Consider the following 12,216-nt stretch of genomic DNA (forward strand, 5'->3'; position numbering starts at 1 on the left):
CTAAGCAGGGGCACCTAGAGCAGGTTGTCCAGGATCATGTCCAGATGGCTTTTGAGTATCTCACAAAGATGGAGACTCCACAGCCTCTCTGGGCAGCCTGTTCCAGTGCTCTGTCACCCTCATGGGGGGAGGTGGTGGTGGGGAGTGCTTCCTTATGTTCAGATAGAACCTTCTGTGTTTCAGTTTGTACCCGCTGCCCCTTGTCCTGTCACTGGGGTCCACCTTCTTTGCACCCTCCAGATCCCAGCTCTCTCAGACTTTCCTCATATGAGAGATTCTCCAGTCCCTTAACCATCTCAGTGGCCCTTTGCCAGACTTTCTGCAGTAGCTCCATCTCTCTCCTGTCCTGGGGAGCCCAGAACTGGACACAGTACACCAGTATTCCAGGTTCTATACAGATCAGCACTGAGAATGATTTTTTCCTCACTGGAGCCTAGCAAAACAGGTGCACCTGACTAAAATATATAAAGGAAAGCTTTATGGTACAGGAGATGCAGGAATTGTCTAGAAGCCTTTCTTTTTCCCCCATTGATAGAGTATACAGGAACATTATTAACAAGAATAATAGAAACATAATTAACAAGAAGATCAATAGCAGCTTCAGGACATACGTTCTTCCTGTATGTGGTTTCTTGCACAAAATTCAGTAAGATTCCCAAGGGTATATAGTTCCCCCAAACTTTGGGGGACACTTGGCCGACACTTTTTTTTTCCCCAAAGCTGACAGTATGGGAATTTCCCCTTTCTGCATACAAACCCCAAACTTTTTGAAAGACAGGATGTGTTAGAAAAACAGGAGCTGTGTCCTAATCCCTCCCTCTATCTGCATAGCAACTTGCTGCACAAGCAGATGCATCTCAAGCAGTTTGCTGCATTTGCTCCCTTATAAGGAAGGTTTTCCAGACACTTGGAGGAAACCACTGCTTATCTCCCCATCTTAACTCTCAGGCAGGTTTCAGATTTAAAATCCAGCATATAGCTGGATTGGCTAGAAGGGCTCCTTCGCACCTCACCTTTCACCTGTCAAAAACATGCCAAGAAACAGGCAGAGAAGAGAATGCAACAGAATTACTAATTTCTTCTACAGAAAGGTTCAAAGGTTTGTTGACCGTCCAGATGGTGCCCAGTTTGGTAATTTAGTGCCATATTCCCCCAGCAGATGTCCAGCCAGGTTAAGTCAGTCTCAAGCTATACAACTTTAATATACAGATTTTGTGCTTTTTGGCTAGGACATCCAAGAACACCTGTGTTTGAATGCTTGGGTATTTGCCAAATTGTACTCATCTACAGGCAGAAACAGAAACAGATGGACTGGCTAGCAGATAAGCATTATTACTGGAGTAAAAGCTTGTGTGCTAGAAAATCAGATTTACAAAACTAAGTAAGAGAAATACTGCCTTATAAGAGACAACTCAACCATTTGTTCCCATTTACAATCACAAGAGAGGCATGTTATATAAACAGATTAATTGCTATGAATAAAGTGTTTTTCTAACCTTTCTTAATATGTCATTTTTTTCCTCTTATTCTTGTTTCTCTCTACTGGATGTTTTCCAGTACAACAAATCTTTTTTGAATGGTGATGCCCAAAACTGAACAGTCTATTCTTACTGAGGTCCCAACAACGCTGACTGGAATGGAATTCTCCTATTTGATACACAATGCTGGAATTAACACATCCTAGAACATTTCCCTTTTTTTGCAAGGGCATCAGGGGGTTTTGTGGGTTTTGTTTGTTAAAATTATGCTCACTTCACTTAGATCAACTAACCTACCTCTCCGCTTTTGTTACACTGCATTCTGCGCTTGCAATTTTTTCTCTGTTCTTAGTACTTGACTGTATGAATTTCCTGTTGCTCATTTTGGACCTAATAATCTCTCCAATATATTGAGCACTGTTGAAAAAGCTAATCTTGATCTTCATAGTGACTGCAACCCTCTTTGCCTTAATGTTTCTTACCATTCTTACGAATTTTCTAAGTATGTTCAACAATACGTTAGCCAAGAGGTTAGCACACTTATACAGGTAGAAAAGGACTAACACAGGAATATATAAAAGATATATTGCGTCTGTTCTTCTCTTATCCACAAGAGCAGCTACTCAGAGTAAGAGATTTGCTTTTAACAAACCCACAGTAGCTACCTCTAAGCATGTATTATGTTCCAGGCACTTATGAACTGATTGTCTACCAGTATGTTCTGGCATCTTCCCGTACACCAGAGTTATGTCCTAAAGCTATACACACTGGTCTAATTTCCACATTCTCCTTAAAAAAAAAAAAAAAAGGGGGGGGGGCGTGTTTTCAAAACCCTAATACATACCTACCAACAGAATCAGTAAGAACTTGAAAAATTTGTCAGCTGTCCTGTACATATTTTAGATAATGTTTTGAGTCCATGATAACATAAATATGTCTACACCCGAGAGTATTGAGGGAGCTGGCAGAGGAGCTCGCCAAGCCACTTTCCATCATCCATCAGCAGTCCTGGTTAACAGGGGAGGTCCCTGGTGACTGGAGGCTTGCCAATGTGATGCCCATCTACAAGAAGGGCCAGAAGGAGGACGCAGGGAACTACAGGCCTGCCAGCCTGACCTCGGTGCTGGGAAAGACTATGGAGCAGTTCATATTGAGTGAACTCAACAGGCAAGTGCAGGTCAACCAGGGGATCGGGCCCAGCCAGCATAGGTTCATGAAAGGCAGGTCCTGCTTGACCAACCTGATCTCATTCTATGACCTGGTGACCCACCTAGTGGATGAAGGAAAGGCTGTGGACGTCATCTACCTGGACTTCAGCAAAGCCTTTGACACAGTCTCCCATACCATTCTCCTGGCAGCTCATGGCTTGGATGGGTGCAGTCTTTGCTGTGTAAAAAACTGGTTGGGTAGCCAAGCCCAGAGAGTTGTGGTGAATGGAGTTAAATCCAGTTGGCAACCAGTCACAAGCAGTGTTCCCCAGGGCTCAGTATTGGGGCCAGTCTTGTTTAACACCTTTATCAATGATCTGGATGAGGGGATTGAGTGTGCCCTCAGTAAGTTTGCAGATGACACCAAGCTGGGTGGGAGTGTCAATCTGCTTAAGGGTAGGATGGCCCTGCAGAGGGACCTGGACAGGCTGGACCGATGGGCCGAGGCCAACTGTATGAGGTTTAACAAGGCCAAGTGCTGGGTCCTGCACTTGGGTCACAACAACCCCATGCAACGCTACAGGCTTGGGGAAGAGTGGCTGGAAAGCTGCCTGGCCGAAAAGCATTTAGGGGTGTTGGTTGACAGCCGGCTGAACATGAGCCAGCAGTGTGCCCAGGTGGCCAAGGCGGCCAACAGCATCCTGGCTTGTATCAGGAATAGTGTGGCCAGCAGGAGCAGGGAGGTGATTGTCCCCCTGTACTTGGCACTGGTGACGTCGTACCTGGAATACTGTGTCCAGTTTTGGGCCCCTCAATACAAGAAGGACATTGAGGTGCTGGAGCGTGTCCAGAGAAGGGCAACAAAGCTGGTGAAGGGTCTGGAGCACAGGCCTTATAAGGAGCGGCTGAGGGAACTGGGATTGTTTAGCCTGGAGAAGAGGAGGCTGAGGGGAGACCTTATCGCTCTCTACAACTACCTGAAAGGAGGTTGTAGTGAGGTGGGTGTTGGTCTCTTCTCCCAAGTAGCTAGCGATAGGACAAGAGGAAATGGGCTCAAGCTGCATTAGGGGAGGTTTAGATTGGATATTAGGAAAAATTTCTTTACGGAAAGAGTGGTCAAGCATTGGAAGAGGCTGCCCAGAGAGGTGGTGGAGTCACCATCCCTGGAAGTGTTCAAAAAATGGGTAGATGTGGCACTTGGGGACAGGGACATAGTTTAGTCTACTCTACCCTTAATTGGTTTAGTGGTGGACTTGGTAATGTTACGTTAATGGTTGGACTGGATGATCTTAAAGGTCTTTTCCAACCTAAACGATTCTATGATTCTATGATTCTATTCTATACATTACCCAACGTTTTTAAATATGTTCTTGCCCTGGGCCCATGAGTGAATCCTCTTAGTTGTGTTAAGGACTTCACAAAATTAACCATCTTTAATAAAGACTTAAGAGTATATTTAGGTTTTCTGGTGATAAATAGCTATCAAACACCAATAATGATCTATGGTTTCTATTTCTCTCTTTCACCAGGCATGCTTGCCTCTGCTGCAATCTAACTTTATTTATTTATTTTCCTAGATCCATTTTCATTATTCTGTGCTCATTTCTTCTTCACCTTCAATTCATAAATTCTACTATTTCCTGGTAATTTGCAAATTATCCACACTCCGATTATCAAGCAAGAGAATGTGTCCTCAAACCCTTTGAGCACAGCCTGCATTTATGTTGACTTAAGTTGATGCTGGTACCAAAGTCTTACACAGTGAAGTTAGACTAAGCCAATCTAACACCTTACTGGTACTGAAATGCTAAGTGTTCCCCTCCTTTCCTCTCCTCATTTTCAGTTGCATTTGCTCACTGTGGCTCTTGTGCCAGCTTTAGCACTCATCTGATCCCTTGGAGAGCTGATTCAGCTCATTAAACCATCAGAAAATAGATCTGTTGTTGTTTGCGTTTTTTGATGGGCTACTTTTCCTGTAGGGACCGATAAAAACACTTAGCCCATTTTACCTAATTGCAATCTCATGCTGGTTTACATCAGTTTAAATCGATCTAAATTGGAGCTGCCATATTCATCCCTTCATCCCCACCTAAACAACTGTGCCCCTTCCCTTGTGTCCTCACTAACACTCATGCAAATGGATGGTGAGCCAGCCAGGGTGGCTGACTTTAGCAAAAAAACTATTCACTTTTTGTTTGGTAAGGTTACTTCTTGCTGGATTGTCTCACTGAACTTCACAGCTGCACAAGAGATTCAGTTCAGCCTAAACAGAACTGGACCTGCACTTCCTTCATGTCACATCTGAGAGCATTCTGCAGTGCATAAAGAAACACACAACAGTACTACTACCCTCTTAACTGAGGTGGGGACATGCTAAATCAGTAAGTGCTAACTAATGAGGTGGTCATAACCCATTTTATTCCCACTCAGTAAAACTTCACCTCAGACATGCAGAAATACCTCGATTCTACTCTATTTGTTAGACAGCACTTTGTATTCAACAGTTTATATACAGTAAATAAATGTTATTGATTGTATTACTATCTGCCAGATCATAAACTGATTATGCATAGAGGTTCCCAATAAGCAGAAACATCACACTGTGAGGATAAGGCAGAAGAGAATACAATGATCCCAAGAGACTATTCCTTCTCCTGTGACTTCAGGCCTTTACAGAACTACTCCCATGATTTTGTTCTTCTAAGCATTTTACAATCAAACACTAATACTCAGCTTTGCGCAGCGCACTTTTCAAACAGAGCATCTATTTTTCACCATCCCTTAACCTAATCTCTTACCCCAAGAATATCTATTTTTCACAATCATATTCTAAGGTTGCACTGTTTCTCATAAGTATTTTTGGTTTTGCTCTTTTTGATACAAATAGGGTGCAAAGTCAAGCAGGCAATGGCTCCCTTATCTTCCATACACAGCCCATAAGCAGAAAAGTTTTCTTTAGCCCAACATAAATAATGTGATTGAGTCTAGGCGCATGCTTTGTCTCTTCTCAGGAAATAGACTGTTTCCCTACAATTTCAGTTACGATACAAAATGTATTATTAGGCTTTCACAGTTCTCAAGCTGAGGTCCATTACTATTTCATATTGGAAGAAGCTACACTTTATTTCACAATAAATTATAACAATTTTGGGCATTATCATTGGCATCACTCATGCCCTTTTATATTAGTGAAGACAGAAAACCAAACCAAGACAAAATTCTTTATTTACATTTCTATGCTTTTTTGAGAAATAGCACTTACTAAAAAAAAAAAACAAAACAAAACTATCAGGGTTGTTTTGACTTAAATACTATTTGCCACATTCAACACTTCACTGTTCTTTAATTGTTCTATTTAAATGACCAGGTCTACCAGGTAACAATAACATCTCTCAGAGATACCATAAGCCTCAAAAAAATATTCAGAACAGCTTTTTCACTACCATAAAATGTAAAAGCTACAACTAGATCACTTCTGGCATGCTGTATGTAAAAATAGTTCAAATTATCCTTACCAGACAGAGTTTGCAATCTAAACAGACAAGACAAAAGAAATATTATCCTCACACTTAGAAGGCACAAAAATGTTAAGTGTAGGTAACAGACAAATTACAGTAGCAATTTGTCAAAGGTGCTCAGTTGCTTACATAGACTAGTGCCGGAGTAAGAATGTAAACAGGAGCTTCCAATTCCCCAGTCCCTATCCCACCCATAGTCCCCATGTCAAACTTTCTTAGATAGAAAAGCATCCACTTGTCCTTGAATAGCAGGAGAATCTTTTTCACAATTCAATTCTGCTTCCTTTATCATCAAGTCCTATGAATTACAGTGACCTCCTCTATGTCACACTTGCCATGGAAGGGAAAAAAAAAGATTACAAATCATCTGTCTGCAAATGTAGTTTCAAATTACACAGTTTTGAACGAGATACATGTAGTGTTTTGTCCAGCACTGTGGAACTTGTAGTACTGTGCAATCTGCCTAAGTCAAAGAGGAAATAAGATCCATTCCTACTCAGATATTCCTTTATGCTGCTAACAGTCCTGCAGGACAATGCAGTGTTATTGCTTACTGAAATAAATTGTGACCCATTTTTACCGTTACCAAAGGTCCGGTGTGCAATACAGTCTCAGGTTTTAGATACAGCATACACCAAAAATCAACCCCAGAACACTGGTATATAAAAAATATTTGCAAATCCAGATCATTTATTGTTGTGATTTTTAGAATGTTCTGAAACATTGTCTTCAGTGCCCTGATACCAAACTTCAACATAAACTTTATCTGTCTCACATGTCAAGAAAAAATTAAGAATGCATGTGAAAGTTTCATGAGAATTCCATACAGAAATATCTCTTCATTTCAGCCAGTTTTTATCTGCCTGTCAAAGCTGCACGTTGCAAACTCATTCTCTACAAGTATTTTTTTTAATGCACTCCAACCCAGAGAAAGAGAGCAGAACTTGCTGACTCTTCATTTCATAGCCAGATTTTGCAATACTGTGAATTCCTGTTTGCCTACCATGCAATGACATTTTCTAATTTCATTACTTTAGAATATCCTTTCTTGAAATCTGCAGTGTATTTTTCAAAGTACACCTTCTGTGTTTTCTCAGTCACACAAGATGGTTCAAATTTACAGTTTGGAAATATTGTTTTCCAGATTAAAAAAAAGTTTGTGTATTCAGATTCAGCAGTTTCCTAATTACAACTTCTGTGGAGATGTTTGATTCCTTATTTCCTTTCATCAGCATTTTGCAGTTCTGAGTCCATTCTCCCCCCACCAATGTTACAGTCTTGCTATAAAATCGGTCACATTTTAGGTCGTATTCTTTAAATTGGGCCCGGACAGCACATGTTTTAGGCTCCCTATTTTTCCACAAATTTTTCTCTAAATTTATGTTAGGTGTACAAGTACCAAAATCAGTCACTTTTCTTCTTGCAGTGGAAATCAATGATTCTTTCAGGCTAATTCCAGTATTTCCTTAGAGATTATCCCAAAGGAGTAAACAAAATTACTCCTAAGAGCAAGATGACATAGTATCACAGTTTACAAATCACTTTCCCTGGAAGGGTCCAAATTCTCCGATTAGATCGGGCATTCAAAGCAACAAAGAGAACCTTAACTAATGTAATATGTAAAATCCTTAATTCATAATTATTTCCCTCATAGGAACATAGTACAAATACAAGCAATTCTCAAGCAGAACTAACAATGTTACAGCCCTGACAGAACATACAATGACCAATCATTTTAAGCTGTATGACTTTTTGCAGAGTACCGCAGACACAGAATGACATCTCTTTATAGCTAACAATTATGTGTCATTCCTAGAGGTTCCCAGCTGAGGAATGCTTTGCTAAAGAAGTTACATCCATGTTACGGTAATTCACTTTTGTGAAGCCTTGACTCGCTTTGAGGACACCAGTATCTCTGTTGGAGCCAGCCTGCATTAAGCTTAGCTTATCTTTGGGCCAGCTATCACCCACTCAACTGCACACATTCTGACTCATTCAGTCACATCATCAGGTATCATGAAAATGTACTCCAACAATGTGACTAAATATTAAACCACAACAATTACATAAGAAGGACTGGACCAAATTCAATCCTGGCTAGGTGGTGGTATTGCAATATTCTTACTGCACAGTGGTCTCAGATGTTGTGCACTGCTGAGGAGCGAGTACATCATTTCTCTGTGAGTAATGAGAACAAGGCTTGCAAGAATTTAGCTGAAATACTACCTCTATTTTTCCAGCAAAAAATAAAGCACCTCACTCAAAGCCATGCCATTAGTTTCTGCCTTGATAGTCACTGAACATCAGTCTTACCGAGGTTTACAGCAACAGAGCAAAAGCAAAGAACATTTGTCTCGGAGACCATGTCTATTTTTGATCTCAAAGCAGTTCCCAATGTTTATGAAAACAAAGGCTTCTTGTGTCTGAGAAGGTATTAAAATTTGAGAATCCTGAACCATTATGAGGTCCTAAGTCTAGATACATACCACAGATTTATTCTCACTCCCTAATGTGGCAAAAATCTTCAGGAAAAACAACAGGTGTATTGACAGGACAGGATCTATGTCATAATTTTACAGATCCTTAATCTGAATGGTTAGAAGATCAAGAATCCATGGCAGGATCCAGGGCAAGAAGTCAGCATGTACATAGGCAGAAATTACTTCAGTTTGCCTCAATCCATCACTACTGAAAAAAACCAAGTCCCTTCTATTGCAAACAGCAATTCCAATCTTCGTGACTTTCTGTAGAGAAAATCTGTACAGAAACAATCATTCTCAGTGTTCTGCAGTTTAAGTCCCACCAGTTTTCCCCACACTTAAGTTCATACCAAAACCTGTACTGACTGAAGGATGTGCCCTTATTGGTAAAACTGAGCAGAAAAGCAACAAATTCCTTTCATAAAAAGTCACTGGCTCTCACCTGTTCAATGGCTTATCCCTAGAAAACTCTAGGATATTGACATTAAGCTAATCACCATCTGTTTCCTTATATACATTTACATGTTGTAAGTGTATCTTGAGTCCAATCCTATACTCATTCATTCATGCCAAATAACTGGCTTTATTTGGTTTCCTCACAAGTCAGAAAAAAGATTTAGTCCCTTCCACAAGAATCACGAAGGAAAAATTTAATACAATTTACTTACCGAAGGATTTCTTTCCGAGTGAAGAACGTGCAATCCTGTTAAAAAACAAAATGTGTTATTGTACTATAGAAATATAGAAAACAACTGCACAGAATTATTTTTCAACCTTTTGGAACAAAACTCAGATCTAGCAGAAAAACATTAAAGGTACCATTTGTGTACCATCTGCTTTTGACTCAGAAAGCAATATACAATATAAAATAACTGAAATATCCTAAGGACAGGGCCATCAGTAAAAAAAATACTGTGAATGTGAAACTTCAGGAGAAAAAAACCCAGCTCGCCAAAATACTTCTCCACTGTGGAATGACCAGACCAGAAACAAAATTAAATCAAAAGAGCAAGGTATAGGCCAAAAATATTCAATAAATGGATCTAGAAAGCTATAAATAACAAATAGATGAAGAAAACTATCTTCTAACTTGGAGTATTCCTTTATTAGAGACAACTGATTTAATAAGAAAAGTCATGTACTTATTTATTACTTATTCACTTTTTGCTAATTACTTTGCACTGTGGTCACTTCGGCAAAGGCTGCAAACTCTTGTATATTAGGAACATGGATAAAAGGACAGTCCCTGCTCCAAACAGCAGGCAAACTATTCAGCTTTCCCTGTGGTATCACAGAATTTGAAATAACTTACTAGAATGAAAAGTAGAGCTGGCTGAATGTGAAGGAAGAGCTTACAAGCATTTGCTTGCATTCTGAATGGCTCTGTGGTGGGACTGCATTTATGCTGGTTTAATTCACTCTTTATGAACATCTGTGTTTCACTAGAAGAATTCATACACTTCACAAAAGAACCATAACATGAGTAGTGAAATAGTTTGCATTTCATATATTTCTACATTAGTCACAAAACAAGTTATATTTTCAGGTGCTGTGAGGAACCATAATAATCAGTCCCATCCCACTAACAGAAATATCCCCCCTAATCGCCACTATCTTATCTAATATATATTTAGGGTAAATTCTGCCCTGCATCCAAAACTAGGAACACTGGTTGCAATGAAATATTGGACGATCAATTGAGAACATTGTTCAGGTCATAAATTCAGAGAATATGCATCTTCTTGTTGGCTGACGAGGATGATAGGGAACACCACCACCTCTCTCACAGGCGCACATGATGCGGCAAGGCATTTGCCTAAGAATTCAGCTCTTAGTAGTTTTCATCTTTTAACATAAACATATTTGAAGTATATCATATTTTTAAATCAGCTACAACAAGATTACAACGTCAGACTTGGGAAGTCATGCTTAAGAATACGTACAACTAGCATGACTCCCCCAGTCCTGCTCTTCAGTCAACTAGTGAAAAAGCATTTCTTTCCTAAGCTGAGAATCATTCTGCCTAAATGCCTGCTTCTTCCAAGGAGAAGAAAAGCAAATGATCACAGCTAGCTGAAGCAGTCAAACAGCTTGTCTCAGGTATCCAGGTATGCTATCAGTCCTGAATGGTATTGAGTTTGCTTGCTCTCCTCCATATGAAGTGGGAAGAGAAGCAGCTCTTCCATTAGTGTATCCTGTAGCAGAATAGTGTTACAAGGCACAATAGGAAGCACCTTGTGAGCTGCTGACGCTGATGTCACATTGTCTGGAACTGCACAAAGTGAAATAGGAGCCAGCTGGTTAACTCTTCATTAATTCTAGCACATTCAACACTTACGGTCAAACTGTCACTTAAGGATGCGTCATTTACTAAGGAAAGGCAGGTGCAAACTCACAGATAATTGCAATGCCCTAAGCAGCAATCATCCCATAATCACATAGGTTTGAGAAAATAGCAGACACTGATACTTAACTAGAAAGCTGACAGGGAATTGATAGGCAAATGGAGATAAAGATGAAAAAGAAAAGTTATCCTTTACCTTCCAGAAATCAGGCAAAAATGCCATTGGAGGACACATTAAGAAGTCAAATCATAAACGTTTTTCGCTGAAGGTCCACATAATATTTTTTTTTCATCTGAGTCACCTCACGTCTTTGACAAACACTATTGTCTGCCTTTTTTTTTTTTATCATCGAACAAAATTTTTACTAATATAATCTAACACACACCAATATGAAAAACCTTTATAACAAAAGTAGTTGCAAGTATCTGCCTAACCACTGTTACTGACTGCAGTATTCCAGTTATGCCTGCCAATTACATGGAGTTGTGTGTCAGGGATGAGAGGTGTCAAAAAAAAAAAATTTACAGTGGTTTCACAGACCACTTGCAGAGATCTTAAAGCTACTCAGGGTCAGAGCACCACAAATTAATCATGACCTGGCCTATACTTTTGATCCACAGCAAGGTCACACGCACCACTTAAGAAATGCTTTACCATTAAGCAGCCTGTCTGGTCTCAAAAGGCAAATGTAAAAGCCATGGCTCCAAGCTATCTCTGAAAGAGAAATCCAGCCATCTTTCATGCTTCTATCAGCTTCTTATTTCTGCCTCTTCCTTTATGTGAACTTCACACCGATGAGCAGTATAACTGCATCAGAGTACTCTGAAGGAAGGAACTAATGTGTTTGGAAACTAACCTAGCAAAAATGGATTCATTTCCAGCTTGGGTCATTTCCTTTTAGTGGCTTAGAATATAGTGCTGGTACAAGAGATGAAGCTAAAACAAGTAGCTAATGATGGCAGGAAAGAGGTGCAGGACTGCTTTTTTTTTTTTTTTTTTTGAAACCACAGGTCTAAGTTGGATTAAAGTCACAATGGAACAAGGGTCTAAATAACAGAATTACATTTTATAGTTGCTGAAACTCCAGCAATTTAATTCCAATTCAAAGACTTTTGGCCAAAGAAACACAGAAGTGAATCATCCAAATTTCTTCTGGCCACTTCATTCATACAGAAAATACACAATGATGGACAATAAATAGTAAACTAACATGTTAAATTAACTCCCTCATAAGGAAATGCAAAGTG

General features: G+C 39.8%; 1 protein-coding gene across 1 annotated transcript in view; it reads right to left on the minus strand.

The window, feature by feature from the left end:
• Positions 1 to 12,216, minus strand: part of CIB2 (calcium and integrin binding family member 2) — a 48,866-nt gene that overhangs the window by 27,140 nt on the left and 9,510 nt on the right. The window contains 1 exon segment of the mRNA XM_075714392.1: positions 9,293 to 9,327. Coding sequence (XP_075570507.1) covers positions 9,293 to 9,327 — 35 coding nt within the window.

Source organism: Pelecanus crispus, chromosome 7 (genome assembly GCF_030463565.1).
Source record: "Pelecanus crispus isolate bPelCri1 chromosome 7, bPelCri1.pri, whole genome shotgun sequence".
In the NCBI taxonomy this organism is placed as follows: Eukaryota; Metazoa; Chordata; class Aves; order Pelecaniformes; family Pelecanidae; genus Pelecanus; species Pelecanus crispus.